Below are 24965 nucleotides of genomic sequence, written 5' to 3'. Positions count from 1 at the left end.
GGTGATCGGGTAGTACCGTAATTTTCGCGGATTTTTTGCGCTGGCGAACGAGTCCTGCGGTGTCGTTAAGAGAATGGATCCCATGGCGGTAACCGCGGCGTGCCAAAGGAAATTACGAATCGCTGAAACGACGTATGGCGTCGCGTGTGACGGCGACGTGCCGTCGCGTATATACGCACGCCTAATGGACTCCCTTTTCTCAGCCGTTCGATGGTGTGCAAACGCAAACGGCTTTGATGCGGAACGTGTTTCCTAGAGGCTTCATTGAAATCCGACAGTTAACGTTCTCGTCATAATCGTTATGGTCGTAGAACGTCGATTTTTCCATAATTTCTTTCCTTTAATTCCTTTCAATTTCTTGAGAATTTTTCATTTCTTGGTTATGGTTGATTTTCAACGCTTAATCTTTGGTCTTAAATATTTAATATGTGTAAATGTTCCTTGCAGCACTATTAAAGCAAAGTGTAATCAGTTGAAGAAATTGCTATCCTTTCAGATTTAAATATTTAAATTCTAATTTGAATTTTAAATACAAACTATACATTCTAAAATATTATTTTATTATATTTTATATCAAGCAGAAAAATTCTGTCGCAAATATGTAAATAGGATGAATTCTAGGCGATCATTCGATGGCGACAAAATCATACATTTTCTAAATGAAAGATTTTAACCTAATTTCAACTTTAATCATGAAATATTGAATCTTTCATAATCAAAGAATCCTGGTTTTCTATATAGGAAACTTTAATTTTTTATAAAATCATTAGCTAACATGTAATTACTTAACCTATACAAATATCCACCAAAACCTGTGTCCCAAAGAGGAAAAACGAAACTTTAAAAACAATGGTTTATATATAATGAGAATAGTACCAAGTTTCAGTACTTAAGAAGAGTGGCGCTGATGACAAGGAAAAGTAAACATAAAGAAGTGAAGTAAACTAAGGAAAGGACAGGTCATCGAACGAAAACTTGAAGAAGAGGAAGAAGAAGAAGAAGACTATGAAGAAACGAATCGTGGCGGCGATATTCCACTAAAAGAAAAAAAGGGAGGGAAGTAAAAAGAAAAGAAAGATAGAAGATGGGAGAAGGAAAGAAGACAGAAGAGACAGAGTATGTCGTAGCCATCCCCCAGAGATAGCCTCTTCGTTATGACAATATATCTGGGCCCCGAAGGAAACATTGGCCGAGAAGTCCTGAAGGTATGCTCCGAAAGCTTGCGGCGGCATCCTTTGTCGGAGATTCTTCGAGCGAGAGGAGGAAGCCGCGCGTAGAAGAGATCACAGCCTACCCCCACACCCATCAACATCACCGAGCTGCGCCACGTAAAACGAGAAGTATAGACACGCTAAACAAAACAGGACGCTATTAGGTTTTTGCTGCGTTCTGGTTGGTTTATAATTTATATTATCCGGTCAGACACGAAACAGTAACAGAACGGTTCTGTTCAGATAAAATTATGTTTATATCTTTCGATAGATTATAAAATCTCATTCAATTTTTCATCACTGCATATCAATTCCGAATTTGTAGGAATTTCTATATTATTTCTATACAAAGATCCACATTTCATTGTTTCTGATTTTAATTTTATTATATGTTTTCGCTGTTTTAATTATACAGGCTGAAAAAAAAAGTTCGGAATTTTTTACCTTCAATTACTTGAAGTCGGTAAATAAACTAATCTTAAATAGAAATAATTAGTGGAAAATAATAAAAGAAATTGTTAATGAATCGTTCAAACTTTTAAGTTAACGATACAACGATATAAGATGAATCACCTTATTATTCGTTTTTAAATAAATAATATATATAAACTGACCTATCTACGTACCAGGATGCAACTTGAAAATCCGCCCTGTATCTTTAATTCGTTTCGATTGGTTCGATTCGATATCGACGGCGATATAAGGATGCTGGAATACGCCACGGTCTTCAAACGACTTATCTAGATGATAAGACAACACGAATCGACGTCGCGATCTTAATTGCCCTCACCGGGCAAACTGTTTCGAACGAGAATTCTACCACTGGTATATTCGATCGAACGATTATAGGTGGCCAGATAAAAAAACAGAAGACCGTTATCTCGATCACGCGATCTGTAGAAAATGAAGACACCCAGAGCCTTTTGAGGCTCCCCGCCACTTTTTGCGAAGTGATGTTAAAGGTCTCACATATATTATTCCCTCTGAGCATTACCTTAACTGGTATATGTGATTTTTGCGGTGATTTACGGTCGCGAAAAGAAAGCTATGGAGGGAGCAGTACAACTTTTTCCTTGTGACTGCCGATAGTATTTGTTTTCTATCAACGGACTCGCCTAACGCCAGGTTTAATTAGGACTAGGAGGACATATTAAGGAGTGGATCTTAGGTCGGTCAAAGTGTCAGCTGTAATTCAAAATATGCGACTTCATGAGACCGTGATTTATTGCTTGTTTGTACTGTGATTCCGCTTTGTTGCTAATGGCGTTATTATTAGCTTCTCTTGCGCAATAAACTACTAATTAATGATGTTAATGAATCGAAAAGTTGAAAATTGTAGGTTGTAAACTTGTGTGTTGTCCTGCTTTTAACTTTACAATTTTATATTACGCAAGACAATCTGACTAAAGACAGTTTCGTGTATTTTATCCCTAAATTTTGTATTCTTATGTAAAATAATTTATGGATGAATAATTTAAAACAATTTATACATAAATTAAGTTGACAAGAAAGTTCAGAATACTGAAAGACAGATTCTTCTGTATTGAAAAAATCTAAAGATAAGTGTTTAATGGAAACAGATAACCAAAATGGCGTCATAAAAACCGACAATTTAAATAATCCAATATGGCGGCTAACCAATAGTGGTATGGCTGAAAACCTATTTGACGTCAAATAAACGAATCGACGACTGTAATTTTGTCTATGGAAGCTTATTTTCGGTTCCCTTAGAACTTATTAATCAAAAACAACGAATCCAAACACTCCTTATCGGATCGTGTGGAAGCAAATGGTCAGCCATATTCGCCAGACGACCATTGCGTCTAATTCCATTACTTTTCCGGTAAGGGCTGAGGAGAACGGTGCCCTCGCGGGAACCTGTTATCGGCAATGTTGTCCGCTTTTATGAGACACGAAACTGGTACGTATATATATTTTTGTAACTTTTTATACTAGTCTTATAAAAAGTATTACGATAAATGAGAGGAAGTAGTATGACACACGAAGACACCGTTTTAACCATATCTCATATTGGAACTATTAGGTTATGGTTACACTGGATACGTGTTCTGGCGAATGTAACATCTGAACAAATGCATAAACTCGTAAGAATTTATATAGGGTGGCCCACAAAATACGGAATTCACTTTAGGAATTGCTGGTACACCAGAAAACAATAAAAAAATGTTCATAGAAATGTGTGTATCTTCTATAAAGTGAATAAAAAATGACAGAAACTCGTTGTATTTCATAAATAAGACCAAATAGAATATACATTTATATGAACTTTTTCACTATTTTCAGCTGTACAATCAATTCTTGAAATGATTCCCTCATACTGCAAAATACCCTGTATATTTAATTGCTTTGAAGTATTTGTCAGAACACATATCTACTGTAACCATAACTTCCTGTTACTTACAGAATGAGTGCTTGGGCTTTCAATAAAGCGACGCTACCGCCGCGAAAAACAACGACTATAGGGGTCGTCTTGACTTTATCCTGCCATTGAATCTCGCAAGTAGGCGCAATTTGGGGTTCGACGGGCTCCTACCGACGCGTTGCGAGGCAATTCGTCGACGTAAGAGCGCGCCCTGTTCGTAAACCTACTCCCTCTCTGCCTCGCACACGCTGCAAACGTCAATCGGATCTATAGAAAGGTAGCCCATTTGCTCGAGTTACGAGCGTGCGTTAAACTGATGGAAGCTCTTCTTTTCCATAGGCGAAGGACTTATACGACGGTCAAGGCGGCCGGAATATGGCCGGATTAAAGCTCGCGAAATAAAGCAACGACCTCTGAGAGGGAAGAAGATTGAAAGAGAAAGAGAAGGGCAAATCGACGTTCCAGAGATGACCGAGCAATTTAACGGCGAAACATGGTCGTGGAAAGGAAGGTCGCCACTCTCGCTCGGTCGTTAATACGAATTTTAATCGCTCGTCGTAAAGAGATCGCGCGTGCAACTATAACGCGTTCGAACGTTTTCAAAGGTGGAAGGGGGGGGGGACATTCGCGCGTTCGGGCAATAAAGATGCTTTTATTAAATCTTGTTCTCTGTTCATGGTCGATACTCCGTCCCGTCTTATCTGCCTCCCCCGCTTTTGTTCCTACGCCGCACTAAAAACCTCGATGGTTTACTTTACGACATACTGTTCGTCCTCTGTCCCTTTATGGTGATCGTGACTATTCGTGACGACTGAAAGGACGGTGCCAATGTATCCTATGCCCGGTGAAATCGTTTCCGTCGTATGACGCGTACTCACCCGCCGGCGGATTTAGACGTGAACGGACGTTCTTTAATATCAAACTGGTTTGTTTAATGACCCTGTACTTACTTCTTTTTTACCATACCGTTATGCGGCACCGACGCGATCGTAACAGTACATAGTATTGTAAAACGACGGCAAGGCGAGGTGTCACTCGTTTCACCGCGGAAATATTATTTCAACTTGACAAGCGTTTCAATGAAAATCTTGTCTTACTGGCTGGTTCCCTTGTACGTGTCGTGCTAACGTGACAGTTATCGACGGATCACATGTTCGCAAGAATCTTATTAGATATAGTTACCTACATATTCTTTGCTTATGATAATTTTTGGTTTTCGTGCTGTTATTTGTGTAATCTTCGTGTTTCAATGACTGTAACCTATCATATATTGCTTGGAACTATACAGATACAAAAAGGTTGATACTCTTCACTCGAAAACGACTTGGACTTCGATCAATAAAATTAAATTCACTTACCCTATTTTAGAGAGCTTCGGCTAATGATAATCACTCGACGTTTGTCCTCCTCTTATATTTCATATTCAGAATCACCAAACACAATACGCTCCACAAAGGGAGAGGTTAGGATAACTGACAGCGATGAACTTTCGAACAATACTAATGATATTCCACTATGAGGAGCATCTTTCAATAACAAGTACACTACTCCAACGCAGCATTCGCGACGATGGTAACCGACAGTTAGACGAAGTTTATTGAAATAATCGAGCGGTTAACAAAATACATTAACACTAAAGCCGAAATAATACATACATAGAGAGCCGCCATTGCGTTTCTTTAGACACAAATCTTATAACTACATATAACGTTCATACAACTATGTATAGGACATATGTATATCATATAATAATTTTGAATGAAAATTTAGAAAACAGAATTATCTCAATTTTTTAGAGATATCAATGGTATTTATATGTTTAATAGATTATGTATTCCTTATACACAAAATGCAAAATAAATAAACTATCTAAATTAAATACTCATTATAATATTTAAGAAGTAAAATAAATCTCTATTTACGTTAAGTACATAGATTTACTACTACTGTATGTATAAATGTACAGCAAATACAATACGTACATAAGTACGTAATCTAATGACCAATCATAAAGTATATGAATAGGTAAGACAAGAAATATTAGTCTCGTAAAAAATTCATTAAAAAGATGAGTGAAACAAAATTGGTTTCTGGATCTAAAAATTCACTATCGCGCGAGTGTTAAGGAGGATTCGCTTCGAGAAATCTCCTAAAGATGGTACGACCGTGCGAACGACAAAGTGGTCGAGGGGAGGGGGAGGAGGCGGTGAAGCAAGAAAAGCCAACGACTATTTGTCCGTTAAAGCAAGGCTAACAGGCGCGACTTAACGTGAATTATTAAGCGTTTGCAGTTCACGCGTCGCGTGTTCGCCCAGACTGACTGAGCAAGATAAAGCGACAGGCGAAGAGACGCGAATCAGTATATGTATTATGTATATGTAAGTATATACCGGAAGGCTTGGTGCCGCCAGCGAAGCCGATTAATCGCCTCGAGGAACCAGTTTGTCGGAAATAAAATCTGCCCGGTGGAATCGTTGCTTGACCATAAGACGTCAACGTGCCGGCCTTCTTGTTTTAAAAGTGTGCCCTGCAGGGGCGCGTCGACACCATCGACGCGCTTCGCCCGGTGCATCCTCTATGCTGGCGTATCATCGCTATCATCGGGGCTTCCCCCGATCGTGCATGCCACTCGCGTGTCCGATCGAAAGGGATTCGTCGTCTATAAGGCACTTTAGACCGGCCAATTTTACGTTCAACTATTCGCTACTCTCGTGACTTGCTCACTTTCGTAACTGATAAATAGGCACGTCAAACTGTGTTCTTCTTATTTTTCTTATATCTTATTTTGGCAATTTGCAAAAAGAATATTTGATTTCCATTTTAAAATATCAACTAAACTTTTTATTTTTGCGTATGTTTTTATGAAAGTAATAATGTATATTATTGCAAAATTGTATATTTTTATAGAAATAATTTGTATCTTCTATATACGTAGTATTCACGCTATTTGTACTCAGTAATCTTTATTGTTAGCGGTAAAACTGTGAAAAATAGAGACACTGAGTACTATTGTAGGTTATTTTGCAATTTTTCAACACAACCAATAAAGATAAAGGAATTGATATATAAATATTACTAAAAAGTGATTTCAAATCATGTTACTAAAACGAAGGAAACGGATACTGACGATTGGTGAGACACGTTTGAGATTACAGCGAGACAAATACATATAGGTAAACAGCAATCGGGCGATATCTACAAACAATAGGTGAAACGATCTGTAGAAAATTGTCCTTCGAAGCAGACGTTTCGTCATCGTCTCCTTCATATGTACGTGCCTTTCTATGTACGGAAACGTGAAACGCGCACCTTTACGCTCGCGAATATACATATCTGGGTGCGCTTTGTCGTTGGTGTATTTCAAACGCTAAAATAAACGCTTACGCCGCGGAAACATATCGTTGCTCCTATAAAAATGCCACCATAATCTCGCGAGAGTCCGGCCTCCTATCGAACATGCGTCTCACGCTAAACTCGATCGGTTACACGCACGACTTTCGCAGTAGCTCATTCTTTCGACTGTACTCTCTCGAAGGATCTTGCGAAAACAGTCTCACGAGATAAATTTCTAATCGTGCTAACTAACTTGTATAGAAGTACATACATATACCGGATCGTTAATCATACGAAACATGACCTCTATTGGAGATGAAAAAAATTTTTCATTACGGTAATAAGTTTCATAAGAATAGTCGCGATAGTCATGCTACAGCGACGATAATTAATTGGCAATTGCATCAAATGAAATTAGAAGTAAAACCGTGGAGTACCTATATGTGAGGAACTTTAATCGAGTAAATCAAAGTCTGTGATGTAATCATTGGAATATTTTTCTTAGGTTATGTAGAGATATCGCTGAGAAAGGATTAGGTTAGGATATGCACGTAGGAAATGGTAGCCAATTTAGATTTGTGCTTTTTACTATATCTCTTCGTATGGGAGAAATTGTATAGAAGAAAGGTAGAAAGAACATAATTCGATTATATCTGTTAAGTAGTTCACATAATCTATTTCGGAGTTTTTATTTTCTATCGTCACATCAAATTTGTTTTTTGTTTACAGTGTGTTTAAGGGAACTGTATAAAAACATTTATACGCTATATAAAACATTTTCTGTGAAACACTTTGCAATGCGCATTGTCTCACTGCGCATAAGTTAAGTAAGAGATTATCGAACCTTAGAAATTTGTAATCTCTGTAAAACTATTATAATGAAAATTATTACTAGTTCAAAAAGTGCACTAATTCACGGAAGAATTGCATTCGTTAACCCATATACATAAATAAGATTTGACAAATCTAACTCTTCATATGCAAATCTAACCTAAAGCTAATAAGTTCTATCAAAAGTAATCGAATGAAAACAAATCAATAATATTTATCAACTGTACATTGCTAAATTTAATGCTAGATCACCGTATATATCGGCACCGCGATCGCAATTTCGACGATTCGCAAGTAGAATAATTCATAAATATAGTTAGTTGATATTCCCCATACAATCTTTACAAGAATTTTTACAAACAGTATTCATTTACCCACAATGTTTCCACACTGTCCAAAATTTTCATTCGTCCACCTTTCATAAGAAGGTTATCATCAAATGAAGATTTTAAAATATTTTACATCGGCGCTCCTCGAACATTTTCGTTGATTTTTAAATTGGGATGTAATTGTCCACGGTATTTTTTAATTTTCATTTAATAGTAACCTTTCTTTTCATGGGTGGAAAAACGAAAAATATAATTGGACAAATGTGGACAAACCGTAGACAAACGAATGCTATTTGGTTTGTGTAGAACTGGGCACTTGGAGGTGCCAACTTCACTCAGTTCATAAATAGTAAGTTTCAGGGAACTAGCGATTGACTGGCCATGCGTCTCCCAAAGAAAACTATCATGATCGGAGAGTAGAGAGTTCTACGCGAACGGATATACCGATCGGATAAATGTAGATCGTAGATAACCGGGCGGCGCGCGACCGGCCGCCGGCCGTCTCGTTTACGCCGACTATCACGAATTACTGTCGCACACTTTTCGCGCAGCAGATTGATCGTTTATTATGTTTGACGTTGGGTTTTATGGAACATATCGCTGATAAACTTGTTTCTACTTTTTTTTCTTAATATTGGTATTTCTACATTGCCAATGAGTAAAAATCGAACACTGCAACATGTATAAGATTTGATCTAATATCTGAAAATATTTCTTAATTTACACCTGTCATGTCGTTCGCATTAAAATGTGGCTTTCTCAGGTTGTTCCTTAATCGCCAAATAGTATAAAAGTATCTATATCTTTTTACTGCTGGTGTTGAGTATTTTTCCAGTTATAGTAATTTAGAAAGAAAATTCAAGAATGTTATATAAAATAAACAAATAATAAATAAAGAATTGAGTGATAGTATGGAAAATTGTATTATTTTTTATGGGACTAGCGCCATGTTTAAGTAGTTGATGTATGTCTGTAAACCTTTTGCTGTTACCTTAGTAACGGCTATACAGAATAAATATTTAGTCTAGTAGTATGATTATACCTATTTGATTTTTTCCATACTTCTTAAGAATCATCCGATCCTAGTACTGCATATTAAATTTCTTTTCATCGCAGAGGATACCATTATGCCAAAATCCAATAAGTTTCAATACATACTTATTTTTTAGCAAGATCTAGTCTGTTTCTTCTCTTCACAATTACGTTATCTTCGTATACACATACATATAGCTATGAATAATTCCGTGACTCACTATACTCGTTGCATTTTAAACAGATCAGATCGCACAAGTTGCTTATCAAGTCAAAAACCAGTGTTATAGGTTAAGTTGAGATATTGTATGACAAAACACGTTCGCGTTTTCCACGAAGTATTTTTATCAACTGAAAAGGTGTTCGACGTAACGTCAAATCTTTGTCATGTTGACTTCCACGATAGTCGTACAGTGACTAAAAAATTTTTTTGACTTACATAACTGAAAGATAAAAAGTGCGCAAATATAATACAATGTTTTGCAGAAATTAAATCTTACAGTATATGGTATTTCAATTTATTGTGGCTTCCAAAACAAAATATATGTAATTCGTGTGGCAGTCAACACGTTAAAGAACGAAAAGAAAAAGAAAAACAAAAAGACGTAATCTTTATACAGTCAGCAGTGAGTCGTATGGAGATGTATTTAAATTATTCGCGACACAAGGCGTGCCCCTCGAAGGGAATAATACGAGTGTGTATTGGAGGGAAGATCCAGCCTCTTAATGACACGGACTAGATGTTATCTGCACAGTGGACATAAACAATCGTGTTGTACAAACTCACCACCAGTTGGCCTGCGCGCCGTTTTGCCACGCGATGAACAGCAATGGTACGAGTAAGAAGGTCGTGACGACGGGCCGCATCTTCAATTTCGATTTGAAGTTAAAGCGTGGTGGACACTGGCTGGTTCGTTCGTTGGTTCAATGGTAAAAAAAAGAAAAGACAAGGTCGTCCGTCGTTTCAGCCACGCATTCTTACGAGCGTCGATATCGATCGAGGATTCGCATCGGCAGTCGATCCCGAGGCTGACAGATCGAGATCGAACGTCGTCCGTGATCCGATTCGATCGTTGTTCCAGACGTAGTTCGAGAACGCGACGGCTTTCTCTTTATTTCTTTCTTTTCTCTTCCTTTTAACTGTGTTTCTTACATGTTTCCCGGCTCGTATATATCACTGATCTCGTGACAAATACGATAAATGATCAAAAAATATACTACTTTTTATGTCCCGACACGCACTCTTTGACCACACAATACCGCGAGACGAACCGCGAATTTTGAATTAAGTCGAGTTTCGCAGCGCGCGAAATGTTTCACGGATGGTAAGAGAGCACGAATAATGCGAGAATTTGTATTATATCGTATATAAATGTTAATGTAACTGATGTAAAAGTTAAAAATTCGCGAATCGTGCTGCGCGAAGAATATAAGAGGCTCCTCTTGGAAATGCGAAGCGAAGACGAACGCGATGACACTCCATGCACGTTCGCGTACGTACTGTGGCTGCTAGTCACGAGGAAAAGGGCAACGGGGCTCTCTCGATGGGCGGAACCTCCGGTCACTTGCTGCCGCGCGATTGGTTGTATCGCGGAAGTCCCCCCACCGAGGCTCCACTCGCGTTAATTAAGCATTTCGGCACTCCGTCCCGACTCCGAGGTTCGCGCGTAAGCTCGCTCGCTCGCGATTCGTTCGCCAACCCCGTCTGTTTCCGTGACTTTACTCCGAAACTCCGGAAACACAGCCACTAAAATATTTTCATAATAGAAAAATGAAACGTTGGGACAGCGGCGTGAGTAATTTTATGTTATCGCGATTCTTCTAGATCTCAGAGTGTAAACTGCGGTACGAATTGATCGATGAAAATCGATTTGATTTCGTTGCGATAATCGAACTGTATTTTGTATATATATATAGTAATAAGGAAAGTTACCTTATACACGTAAGTTAGTTAATGTTATTGTGAAATCTTACGAGTCATAAATTATAAATTGTTGGAATATTTATACAAATTCATATTTTGATGATTGGAATTAAAAAATTATAACCTAAATATATAAAACTTTGTCTTATTCTTTAAGTAAAATATACATTTTTGCAGCTTCGAATGACTGCTCCGTTGTAAACATGTATACGATAAATCTGCAATATAGTCATTAATATTTATAAACTCTTTTGTATAGCAATTAAATGTAATTTCCAAAGTAGATAGAATGTAGTAGAATATAAATTACATTTCATCTGGTTATCCTGTCCAATGTAAAATTCCAAAAAAGAATTTATAACCTACAACTTGATATTTGTAGATTCATTAATATTGTTAATTGCTGAATAATTGTTAAATAGCTTTCAAAAGAAATCACTTCTTCTAACATAAGGTATACATATGTATAAAACAAGTAACTGAAATCGAGAATTTTCAAGCAAATATTACACATGCTTACCTACATATGTTGCGTGTATTTTACATCGTTTCGTGTCGTGCCGTGTTATGTTTGTTATGTTAGAGTTGTTAGACATTTACGATCCGTGGAATTCTTAGAATGTATCCAATATGTGTATATGTATATATATATACTATCATGTTATACAGTTATGTGTAATGAAAATATGTACATCTATACCGTGACCTATAATATTGCAGGCTTAAAAAATTACGTGTCGAAGTTAATACATGTTATTAATATACTGTTTGGTTTATGTTTTTAGAACTTTATTTTACATTCTGTATCATTCACTTGTTTATAATAAACGTAAACTTCCTGTGAAAATAAATATTTCAGTCATCAAACAGATGTTTTAACGAAAACATTCTATTAACCTCACATTCACGAAAAGTCAACTAAAGTAAAATGGTGCCACTTGTCACTTCTTTATTGTTTGGGCTACACGTATCCTTTTATCTACTTTTCAACTATTGATTTATTTGAATCGGCTGCCAATTCGATACGTAAATATTGATCGATGAAATAAACGTCTTATTTGTTTCTATTTAGAATCTAAATAACTACTATTGAAACCTGTTTTTGTTCGAGGATCGTATTTATATTGGCAATCTGTGAATTCTATTTGGAATAAGTCAAGTACTGTAATACATTATCACGAAATATATTTGCTATTAATTTGATGTACGTTTTATTACTGTCATTTGTAAAGTAAAATGGACAGTTGTACACTATTATTACACAATTATCTAATTATAGTTGAGTGAAATGAAGTGAACTAATTAAGTGGAAGTTCCGGATTTCAACATAATGGTAACTTATTATAATTTTTTCAGGAAAAAGAATTTTTGAGAACTATGCATTTTAGTTAACCTTTCTCGTGTGTTTCTCTTAAACGACATTTTACAACTACATATATAAAATAACTATAATTATCGCGATAACAGCATATTATACGTAAAACGTGTTGATTAATATCAATACTTTTTAAGACGTTAAATGTAAAGTTATATAAAATTTAAAATATGCTTTTATAATGTTTTCTTTTTAATGGGTCCTTTATGATTAATTTAAATGCAAAAAGAACATTGGAAGGGGCAGTGTTTTCTTCTAGATAGGTCTCCACTGTCTAGATAATTGCTCATGTACCTTTTGCTTGCTCTGTCGATCACTGTCAATCTTTCATTAAAATTTTTATTTTTAATAATGTTACTGTGGTATGTTTTAATACAAAATATCGTTTACAAAGAATGTTACAATATGGAATTAAATTATATACGCTCCGATTATCTCGATTTTTGTTCCATTTATCATCGATGTTGGAAAATACCTACAGTCGATCAATAGTTCTGTTATCATCAGTACTAATACCAGATATTGTTGAAAAGTTCGCCATAATAAATCTTAGAGGGTGTAAGAAACACTCTTATTTCTTCTGAGGTTGGCATTTAAGAACGTGAGATACGAAGTTCCATTCATTAACTAAGGACAAGATAGACCTGACGTTAAATGGGACTCCATAATTCACATTCTGATATACAGACCTTAAAAAAAAATCAGAGTAACTTCACGCCGCGATACTTGTAATTATAAGTCCGTTTGAACTATATGCTTGAACACGCTCCGTTTATTCACACAAAACTTCAGTTCAGTACTGGATTAAATAAACTTATGATCATTAAACTCATTTATCTGACCGTGAAATCTATTATATTAGATTCTTATATTCTTATATTATACTATTCTTATACTAGAAAGTAAAACAGAGTTGTGCATTAGAAAACATGTTTTAATAATTAATTGTTGAGCAATAGTGTATATTTAAAATTAAATTAAACAGACTTATAATTTGTTAAAATATATTACCACGGGTGGTAAAAATCACAGATCTAGTAAAAAAATTTCGAGAAATCTGTAACCACTATAAATTTAAACATTATATATATATATATAAGTAAATTCTGTTCTCTTCGGGATGGGTGTACATTCTTTACAATTGGCCAATTTCATGTTTATATATTGCAATACAACTATTTTTGTCACAAAATAGCATTTAATAGGTCAACATTAGGTTAACACAATCCTAAGTACCAAAGAAGTGTAAATTTAGTTCTAGCTCGTAAAAAATATAAAAGTAATAAATGTGGTTATTGTAACAAATTGTTAAAGATGGTAAGTTAGAATAAAAACTAACAAGTTATTTAATTTGGTTGTGTTATAATGAAAAAACCTCTCTTTATGACATTAGTAAACACCGCGCATAGTCAAGAGGCGACTAACCTTTCGGAACACCGTTAACGGTATGTTATCGAGTATATACGGAACATTCGATTTGCGCGCGAACTCATTTTTCCTTGAACTTTCGCATTGTGAAGTTCGAAACAGAGCTTTTGCTTACTTATTAATGGTTTAATTATTAATTTCTAATATTTACACTATTATTTTATCATACTTAAGCTATTAATTCATAACATTAAACTTATTAATTTATAACAACTAAACTATTAATATATGACATTAAACTGATAACTTATAAAAATTAAGCTATTAATTTATAACATTAAAGTCATTAATTTATAACATGTTAACTATCAATTTATAACAATTATTTAATTACATTATGATAATTTAATATTAATTTACAACAATTGCCCATTCATTGTTAAGAATCCCACTATTAATTTACCATCAATTTGTAACAAATGAATTAATGATTTATTTTATTTTATTTAACATGAACCAAACCTTTGAAATCTTTGAAATAATCCTTTATTTTTAAATTCATTTTTTAATTTTCAATACAATACTTAATTTTTAATTTAATTAATTCATATAAAGTCAGAGCCAATACAAAGTGTAACTATTAAGTGTCTGTGAATGGAATGTAACTCTCCATGCCCACACAAAACCAAGGAATCAAACCATATTCATAGGTTTGAGGAAGCAAATGCAATCAAATCGAATGTAACGCAATGAGATTTTGTCATCCATTCATGCGTATTACATTTGGTAAGTCGAGCTCAATGTTCAAATATGATTATTTGAGTCCACATACGAGTTAACTCCTTGGAGTTCTATCACATTCGTGCACATTTCAATAATATTTCAAAATTATTTCAAAATATTTTTTCCGAGATCCATTTTAGGATTTTACTTTTGTTTTAATGAATCTAAATTTATTGTCATGACTTATAGCATTCTCTGGTTTCGAAAACAATTATTCGTAAAATTACCGAAGAAACAAATATAATACGGTTAAATATTCTTAACAATTTTCTAAGGGCTATATCCTATACCCTTTAACAAATTAGGTATTAAATTATAATTAATAATAACTTTTGTTGCGATTATAGCATATCCTGTTCTATATTTTATTTATAATCTCATACAAGACTTTAATTTTAATTCAAACTAGTACTGTACTAAACCGATAACGTCATAAACCGATAAACGATAAACGACATAAAAATGCGTATGGGGAATCAAGCGACTATCAAGATGAGAAACTCAAAAGAGCATTGAATGTCATGTGTTTGTGATTGATGATTACATATTACACAGTTAACAATAGTTATAATATGTACATATTTACTCTTAACCAACACCGCTATTAATGTTGCAACACAAACAAAAATTTATCTTTCGACGATGGTAAGGAAAAAGAGAAAATTATTAACATGTATTATTATTTTTAACAAAATGAATTTTATTTTGCATGGAAACAAAAAATGATTGTTTCTTAATCTACGCACAGGTACTACAGTCATGTAGTGTTCATGTTATAATTGTAATATACAATATATAATACTAAAATTACATAAATATACAAGGCACATATACCTGCAACTTCTGATTATATCACATATACTTAATTAACTTGACATGTATTACTTATTGAGTAACGATTTATCAGAGATTTTGGATTGTATGCGACAATTAGACGATCATTAATGGTATCCTATATATAAAACTAGAGATATGATTTTCTTGGTATTAAAACAGTTTGTACAATTATACAGTTGTGAATTCTGTTTGGCTCCGTGAAGGATTGTGATATAAACCAGCCATGGATTCTTGCAAGGCTCTTAAGCATGCAACATGTGCTTTAAATCCACCTGCCCTTTCTGCTGAGGATTCAACGCGTACATGAGAGACGTATCCACGAGCTTGCAATTCTCTCCAACTAGGAGGTGTTGGGCCATCTGTCCCCTGTCTAATAGGAGTATAACAATACAGAGGACCTTCTTCGATCTTTGGTATGGGCATATAACTCTGACCTCCCTGATTAGTAAATTTAATTCCTGTACTAAATTGAGTGACTTTAGCAGGTGCTGCTTTCTGTTCCTTCTTAGATGCTTGTATGACAGAGGCAAATGTCTCTACAATGCTCTTTGCATTTCCTTCTGAAAATGTAAGCTCATCTATTAATGCTTCCTTTTCACGGATCTTTTTCTTTTTAGCTTCAATTTCTTCTTTAGCTATTTCCAATCTTCTTTCTTCCTCTTTCTGCTTCTCTAACTCAATCATCTCTTCCAGTTCATATTCACTTCTACCAATCTTAGATTTACTTTTTGTTATTTGATCTTTGTTGTCTCTTTTGTACTGTTCTATTTTCTTATTTGTTTCTACTACGTCAATATTATTAGCCAAGTTATATATTAATGTCTCAATTTCTTCTAAGTAATCATTGTATTCTCTTAACGTTGCAAAGTCCTCCTCCTTCTTGTTAAAGTCTCTAAGAATTCTTTTCCTGATGTTTACTTCCTTTTCTACCATAGGGTCCTCGAATAATTGGACACGGAAATTCGCTCTTCTCAGAGGAATTTTACATTCAGGACATGAGCCAGAACCTACAAAGATTATATGATAAGATTCTTTTAACGATTACTAACCTCAAAGATACTAACCTTTCAGAAATAACAAATCCACGCAACTTTCACACAACGTGTGACCGCAAACGTTCACCATCATTTTTAATGATGGATTTCGATATTTGGTAGTTTTGCATCTTGGGCAAGCTTGATCATCCATTTTTACGAGGTACGAAAAACAAGTACGTAAACTTATAGGAACCACAGTTTGCTTTCGCAGACTGATCGATCGGTTAAAGAGTAAAAAAATTCACATTCCGACGTATGACATAATTTTTAAATTCTAATCAATTGAATCACTCCGTATAGCTAAACACCCAAAATACGATAACATTTTTATATTTGGATGTCCTGGCAAAGGATTCGTAATATTGTCATTCCGTGACTTAACCTATAAAACTTGGAATTTCACATTACTACCATCTTGAAATTTGAAACTCGAACCACAATCGATATTGTAACATCGAATAATGAAGCTTCTACTATCGAAATCATTGATATCGAAAATGTTCATAACCACACAAACTAAATGCTTATTAAGCATAATATATAGTATTTCCATAAATTAATTGTCATATATAATTCATCAATTAACTAATTACAATGCAACGTTACGATTTAGTAACGAGTCTATAATGTTAGAAATGTAAGATACAAATTCTATTATAGCGCTAAATAATTGTTTATATCATCATTTTTAAAGAAATGTTTGTATCATATCGAAGAATAATTTCAATGTAATTCGAGGAATTATAGCTGTATTTCTCCGTTTTTATTCTTTGCTCTTAAGCGCCTAAACCGTAAATAAATTAGAAGATAAACTTATCGGAAAAACGTGCACTGCATGTTTTATCATCGACTGAATCTGCGCTTTTTCCACTACTTTCGATCATCGCGTACTGTTACGTGATTACCGAGGCAAAAAGAAGAAAGAAAAGAGGGAAAGAAATCTCTCACGAAGAGAGAAAACTCAAGTCGAATCCCTTGATACCAAAGCTGTACGTCTTTTGTGCGTTTCACTTCTAACGATTTAGGGCATCGATTTCTCTTTCAATTCCATCGTGTAAATTATACATTAAAAAGCAGCAGAAAAGGGACGCGATGCATGTCCATTATACTCGACAGAACAAAAGGGGCTGGTGTGCTTTGGTACTTCCTAAAGCTTCTCCTTGTTTCTTCTTTCCAACGACTGATACTACAAACGCCCATTATTCAACCTCTTCTTGTAAAACCATCTTGACGTTCAGTGAAAAATGTGCAACGACGTTCCTTAAGTAAACGTAGATATACCCAACATCTGTCCCGCTAACACGAAATATCCGAGATTAGCCAGAATCTTGTTCCATGGAAGATTTCCTAAAGTGAGCACCCTATCTCAGTCTTTTCTCGTCCCAAGCAGATTCACATAATGTCTTTTTTGAACGGCAAATTTTCTCGAGATTTACGCGTATCGTTTGTATCTATACGTATATATATCTGTATATCATGTATCTAACATAATTGTATCCAACATACTTGTATCTATAACACGCTATATGATATTTACATATTTAAAGGATTGACGTTTCAATTATTAAATTTGAATAAATACAACAGAAATATAATTAATAGGTTTTCATTAATTGTTTATTAAATGTAATAAATGACAAAATTCAAAAATCCGAAAATGACGAAAAGTGATCTCGATTTCTTTTGAAAATTTATTTATCAAACGTACGTTCAAAGTAATACGTACGATCATGGTAATACATTGATAGTCGCAAACACCGCATAAACGACAAATATTTTGGCATTTTTAGCATTACGATGAGTATAGTACGATATTCGATAGCCAGGTCCGAGCAATTTCAACGGTCAAAAACATTCGAGGAAACAGCCTCGTTTTGTTTACTGTCTTTCATACGGACCACGATCGAAGCGATAAGCTCGATCCAGCCCGTTTACGTGGAAAACGATGCAAAAGACTGACTCTTCTGTCTCTCTCTCTCTCTTTTACCTTTCTCTCTTTTACTCTTACTTTGCGTTGCGCTGCATGAAATTTGTTACGGTGCATAACGTGTGTTGGTGCGTGTGACACGTGTACGACAATGACGACGACGAGGACGACGATCGGTCCAGTATGGAATTCGATTCTTGACTAGGGATGCTGCACGCTCACCCCGTTATGCATCGTTGTGTGCGTGCCTGTAATAGAACTAAAGGGATACGCTTGCGCCGGACGATGTCTACCCCATCTTCCCGTTGACTTCGGGTGAGGGAAAGCGGGGCGTGTGCAAGGACAGATGGCAGGGCGTCTCTCCCGGGCCGTGTCGCATGCACTGTCAGTTTCGCTCGGATACTCGTACACGAGTTTTATCGTGCTCTGTCTACGCTCGCCGCGCTCCTCGTTCAACGTACCAAACTCACTAAGGAGAGAAGATCCATCCGCGCACACGCTTCAGACGCATACTCCTCTTTTTCCAATTCGTTCGACAACACGGTCCATGAATCAGAAGAATTAGATCATCTACTTTACGTTAATCGTTCGCTTCGTTTAATAACGAAATACGAGTAGAACGTGAGATTACACCTAGACTTCTCTGTTTTTTCCACCGCCCGTTGCTACGTACAGAAGAATGAAAATCAGTTGAGATCGTTCGATTTGCATAGTAGAATATATATTTTAAGAACACGGTGTACAAGTCGTCGAATGAATATCCCTTTCTTTTAGTTGTTTTTGTTCGTCAATTTCAAAGAACGCGAAGAAGTAAAAAAGAGAGGGTTTGTTCATCTATGTACCGTTGGTCAATTAAGTAGTTCACGGATAAAGACACGTTCCAGCGGGAAGAGAGAAGCACTAGTGTCACGTAAGTGGGAGTGAGACGGACTATTATGGGGAAGAAGTATCGGGGGCGATTTCTATGCATGCCAACGCGTAGATCTCGAATAGCGGAGACATAATGGCGACATTCAGTGAAAAACTAAAGGAAAATCGGATGCTTATCGATTCGTATCTCTTTTCACGAGTTTGATCTTACACTAGTCTTTGTATCGCGAAATGCTGTATCGAACGCTCGACTTTGGATTATTGCACCATACCAGGGAGAAGATTAAAGCATCGCGGATGGGATGGATCGGTTCGATGGAAATAATTGATAAGTGAAAGTCTGGTCTCGAGGAAGAGTGATCGCGGAGAACGCGAAAACTCCTTTATCTCCCACTATCTCGTCTCGTATAAACCTCGTATTACTATTCCATTCCTTTTCCTTTTTCCCATACATCTCGCCGGTTGAAACAAAGATTGTGGTGGATTTTTTTGAAAAACGCGACGGTTCTATCAAGCGACATCGTGGATCGAATATGAGAGAGAGAAACAAAAAATGAAGAGTTTATTTTTTACTCTGGGTCTATTGTTTTCGGGTAAGTGGAAATTCATCAGCCACGTGTTTAACTGTTCAAGGCGGATTGTTTTTTGAATCGGTTTGCGTAATCGTAGTTTGGCCGAACAATGATGCTTTTTAAAACGATTTAACTGAATTTTCACCCCGCCACTCAACCTCGCCGCCGTGGTTTGAAAAGAATTTCTCTTTGAAAAATTGTTTAGATTGAAAATAATAGGTAATGAGAAAAAGAGGTAATTTCTCGTGTGTATACCCTGCTGATTGCAAGCGGTATGAAACGGAGCGAATAAAGCACGCCGTTTCAAGTACAACGAATACGAATATAATCGCGGTTACACGAGCAACGACGGGTACCGCGATGAAAATATTGGGAACATTCGTTATAATAACGCGACGGCTGCTGCTGCTACTCGGGGTGCGATATATTTTTCCACGGGGATACGCACAAAAGAGAGAAAAGTGACAGAACGGGTTGCCAGCGATAGTTCACTGCCACGTATTATGAGATAAAGTAGTTTCTGAAACTGCTGCGTTGAAACTTTACCGAGTTACTTTAATACTTTATGACGAAACGTAGGCAAGGTCTATGTCCGAAACCGAAAATGGGAGATGCACGTATATGTGTACGTGCAGATATACATATGTACGTATGTATTATATAGGTGGCCTTTTACCGCGTACCACTTCGGGACACGTTAAAATGATTTCTTGCCACTTCTGGCCCGTATATCGTACACGCCTCCTCTGGCGCGTACGAGAGTTCCGCGGTAAACACGAGGAGTTAACAAAATTCCGATAACGAATGACGAAACGTGGCGAACATTTCCTCTTTTCTCTATTCTACTCGCGATTTCCGGCCTTATAGCGGTTCGCGGTGCAGCGAAGCACGGGAAATAATCTTTCGGGTCAAAGAACAATCCACCGCAATCTGGAGATTGAAGCGAGCCCATTGAAAGCTGCTTTTCTCTGCATTTATATGTGTTTGTTTCTATGTATGTGTTTGTGTGTGTGCGTGTATATATATATATATAAATATATAATCTTTACATGTACGCGCGCGAGATTGTTTTGGTTTTGTTCCGTGTATGTTTCTTCTTAAAGTGCAAAGACTTGCCCGGAGCACATCCGATTCCGAGATGCACGAGAATCGGGCACTGGAACCACTCGACCGTGGACCTTACTTTGACATCTCAGCGTCACGGAATGTCACCGCGTTGGTTGGCAAAACGGCCACCCTCACCTGTCGAGTACGGAATCTGGGCGATCGTACGGTAGGTAATCTCTCCTCTATTAAAGATGCGAGTCACGTGGTCTCTGTCCGCGAACGAGATTATCGGCTGTCAGCAACGGATAGAAATTCGATAATTCGCGGAGATTTTTCTCTTCGTAATTACTTTCGCTTGGAAACGTTAATGGGATGGCAACAGCAGCGCCTTTCAAGCTCAGGTATATGTGTTCGATGGAGTTAATGACGATTTTCAAAGAGAGTATAATGCGGTTGTGTTTCTGAAAGAGAGAAAGAAGCGAAAGAATCGGTCTGGTATATACTGCATAATGTGGCGAAATGTACAATTTAAGTTCGGCCATTAGACGGTTACGGCATAACGGAGTCGAAGTTAGCTATCGCGATACAGATAGGTACAAGAACGAAGTTTCCTATTTCTTTTCTATCGTTCGTTTTTCCGTTACCTATAGTTCCCCTATTTACCGGAGAAATTTAAGTAAAACAGAAAGCTCTTGCTTTTTCATAATACACACGGCCGAGCAGTTTTTATTTCGCGCACCCTCCACTCCTTCCACCTATCCCGTCTCCTTTAATCCCTGTCCGTGCTTGCTCTTCAACCTTTCTTTCGCGAAGCACCGATAACGCTGTACAAAGTGCACTTTGTTTTCAAAAAAGTTTTTTTTTCTCTCTCTCTTCGTCTCTTTTTTTTTCGTTCTACCTTTTCTTCTTTCTATGCTGTGGCTGGGGTCACGCAAGTCAGAAATCTCTCATTAGAGAAGAAAGGATATTATGGTATACCGAAAAAAGCACTGTCGACTTAACAGGCATAGCGAGAGCACGCGAAGAGATCACGTGTCGTGCGGTAAATGCACATATCAGGGTTCCATCAAGCTACTTATGGGATCCGGTGCATAATTCATCGCGGTACACGCACGTGTCCTTTTCGAAAGTCTACTGCTCAGTCTGCCGTTTCAAGCGAACGCTATAATTCTCATGCAAACCCAGCCAACCCATCTTCAGTCAGCTTTAATTGCAAGTAACGTTTTAAGCTCTACTTGAATTTTAAATAGCTACTGGTTAATCACAATCGGTCAGAATACTATGGGCAAGGTTTTGAGTAAGTGCGTTTTATAAAAGCCTAACAAGGTGGCGTTTCATCCGTCTCTGTATATATAGCCAGGACCCACGGTTATCTGTCACGACTTTTTCGTTAATATTCTTTTGTGCGATGACGACGCGATGTACCGATTATCGGTATGTCCTAAATACTAATTTGTAGTCTATTTAGAAGCACACAAGAGCGCGCGCGCATGCCAGGGAAACGTGGTTTAACGAGCCAGAACAACAAATGGCATTAAACCATCAGCGTGCAATCAATGACGATCGCTGAAGGCGTGAAGTACGAACGTTTTACTCTGACTCTATGAGTGTGAGAGAGGGAGAGGGAGAGAGAGAGAGAGAGAGAGAGAGAGAAAGAGGGAGAGAGGGACAGAGAGAGACAGGGAGAGACAGACAGACAGAGAGTCTATACATCGAATGATGCATATTCAACGATTTTCATGTACATATATATACACATGCATATCGGATCGCATTTTGTTCCGGTATGTGCGTCGTATACGTGAGACCCACACAGACAAAAAGTTTGTCATGTAGCGGATAACGTTAATAATTATTTAGTCGACAACAATCGGTGTGTCCAACTGATGCAAATTGATGTTTGTGAATATATCAGGACGCGTTACAGGAGCATTAATTACAGTTATCTACGCTGTCGTTGTTGTCCTGGCAACATCACATTTCTTACGGTGCGCACGTGTACACACACCTGTGATACGTGTCATCGGCGCGGGATTCCCATCGAGCGGTTTTTACGCATCAGATAATATGAGAATCAGAGGGATACGTTACACAGTTTTTTGAACATTCCCTGAAAAATACGGTACAGTAAATCTCTATGATTGTCCGCGTTTCCTTTTTTTTCTCTTTCCTCACCCCTGGTTGGAGGAAAACTCTATTGTTCGAATTAACATCGATACGCGTATTAGCCACGGCTTAAAAAAACATTCCTCGGTTATTCGATGGAAAAGTCAACAAATAATCGGTATATACGACTATCTCTCGGTAGCCGATAGAGAATATTATTTAAACGGACCGCCGCTTATCGGATATCAGAGATGGAATCAATTTCCAGCAGTTATTCATGCGAATTGATAGTTAAACGCAAGTGTTCGATTTCAACTTTAAATAGTTTCACACGCAAAATTACACGTCGATGGTCGTTTTATTATTCAACGGCATCTACTTACACGTGATAGCACCGCTGGCCACCATTGATCCGCTTTCAAGTCTGCTTTATGTTCACCTTATGAGATTTGTGCTTACTACGTGTTTTGATCCCTTCTATGCTACAACACGTGTATATATATATGGCACATACCTGTCCTGTATGTAGGTTTCCTGGGTAAGGCACAGGGATATCCATCTTTTAACTGTTGGCGTTGAAACGTATACATCCGACCAAAGATTCGTGGCATCACACTTTCCCAGAACCGAAGACTGGACGCTCCAAGTGAAATATCCTCAGCGTCGTGATTCCGGGATCTACGAGTGTCAAGTGTCAACGACACCACCGATCGGCCATTCGATGCATCTCTCCGTCGTCGGTAAGTTCACATCTATGCTGTTCTTTACTTTTCATTCGTGTGTTTGTGTTTCGCAATCTTCCCGTCGCATCAGCCTGTCTCTCTTGTTTCGTCACCGGATACTCGTTAATTTCATTTCAGTCGAACGGCTATCGAATGGACGACCAACGTGTCCATAAGCAATTGTACAATTTGCCGCGTGCAATCAAGCGTAGCTATAGAGAATTTTTTCGCAATTTTGACTTTACTGTGAATTTCAATTAAACAGTTGTTTTTTTCCTCGTCAATTGTACGTGCAGCCAATTTGTGTGCACAGCATCGCCGCGTGAATTTCACCTTATGAAAGAGGAACATAGTGTATGTTTTATATATTCTCTTCCTCATTGGCCGGTTTAGTTTCACATCGTTCTTTTCTTGTTTATTTTTGTTCGATTCGAAGAGAAATTATTACGTATGGTGAGTCATATTTTCCTTTATTTTCTATTGTCCAGAACCTGTCACGTCGATCGTTGGAGAACCAGAGATGTTCATAAACAAGGACAGCACCATGAATCTCACTTGCGTGGTACGTCACAGCCCCGAACCACCGACCGCCATTTATTGGACCCATGACCACGAGGTATTGCATTTTTGATATATGACTGTATATACGTGTGTATACATTGTGTGTGTGTGCGTGTGTGTGTTGCGCAAATCATTTTATGCCCGTTCGTATAAATTATCGCAGAAAAAGAAAGAGCCGAAAGTAGGGCGAGCAGAACGTTATTGATCACCATTAACGTGAGACACGGATAAACGTATATAACTTTAATCCCGATCGCAAGAACACGGAATCGTGTCTTTTTTCATATTTTCTGTTACCTATACCGGTATAGTAGTATCCGATAACAATAACAGGGGAATCCTGTTAAAATCAGATCAATTAATGGGAACGACGTTCAACGTGTAATTTTAATAAATTCAATTTCGTATTAGCAGAAAAATTCCCAAGTCATATAGAAACTACGAAACGATAACGGGATAAAATATAGAGTGCGATGACGGGAGAAGAGGGCGAAAACAGAATTTTCTACGCTGGGTACAGTGAATTACGAAACATTGTTCGCACGACGCAAGATCGGAGTCAGAAGTGGTCATATCGGCCACTTAATTATGTAATTTTTTCTAACTAGGTTAAAGGAATATTTGAGGGAACCACCTGCCTCCAGAAGCAAGGTTAATTTTCCCAACCGCCACGTTTCCATTTTTTTCTTTTCCTTTCTTTTTCCTCTCCCTCCCCTC

At 37.0% G+C, this 24965-nt stretch overlaps 3 protein-coding genes across 8 annotated transcripts in view; 1 reads left to right on the top strand and 2 right to left on the bottom strand.

The window, feature by feature from the left end:
- LOC100743798 (protein Wnt-1-like) overlaps window positions 1-10632 on the bottom strand; it is a 75821-nt gene extending 65189 nt beyond the window's left edge. The window contains exon 1 of one of the 2 annotated variants that reach the window (XM_012388787.3): window positions 9907-10632. In XM_012388787.3, the coding sequence (XP_012244210.1) occupies window positions 9907-9986 (80 nt within the window). In that variant the 5' untranslated portion in view covers window positions 9987-10632. The remainder of the gene's footprint in view (window positions 1-9906) is intronic. The other variant, XM_003491620.4, reaches the window with a different exon arrangement.
- A 4663-nt stretch (window positions 10633-15295) lies between these two features.
- On the bottom strand, window positions 15296-16897 carry LOC100743440 (CDK-activating kinase assembly factor MAT1). The gene is made up of 2 exons (XM_003491617.4): window positions 16471-16897; window positions 15296-16413 (listed from the first exon to the last, which is right to left on the bottom strand). Exons 1-2 carry the CDS (start codon window positions 16592-16594, stop codon window positions 15575-15577), a joined length of 963 nt encoding a protein of 320 aa, XP_003491665.1. The 5' UTR covers window positions 16595-16897; the 3' UTR covers window positions 15296-15574.
- A 1806-nt stretch (window positions 16898-18703) lies between these two features.
- The window catches only part of LOC100743230 (lachesin), a 61199-nt gene continuing 54937 nt past the window's right edge, over window positions 18704-24965 (top strand). For 3 of the 5 annotated variants that reach the window (XR_004462216.1, XR_004462217.1, XM_012388940.3), the window contains exons 1-4: window positions 18704-19833; window positions 20916-21085; window positions 23495-23705; window positions 24176-24303. Coding sequence is in view for 2 of the 5 variants with exons in the window: in XM_012388940.3 (XP_012244363.1) it covers window positions 19794-19833; window positions 20916-21085; window positions 23495-23705; window positions 24176-24303 (549 nt within the window). In the remaining 3 variants the exon portion in view is untranslated. The remainder of the gene's footprint in view (window positions 19834-20915; window positions 21086-23494; window positions 23706-24175; window positions 24304-24965) is intronic. The other 2 variants (XR_004462215.1, XM_012388939.3) reach the window with 2 other exon arrangements.

This window comes from Bombus impatiens, unplaced genomic scaffold (genome assembly GCF_000188095.3).
Source record: "Bombus impatiens unplaced genomic scaffold, BIMP_2.2 scf_0582, whole genome shotgun sequence".
Classification (NCBI taxonomy): Eukaryota; Metazoa; Arthropoda; class Insecta; order Hymenoptera; family Apidae; genus Bombus; species Bombus impatiens.
The sequence above is the reverse complement of the archived record's forward strand: the minus strand, read 5'-3'. Positions and strand labels throughout refer to the sequence as shown.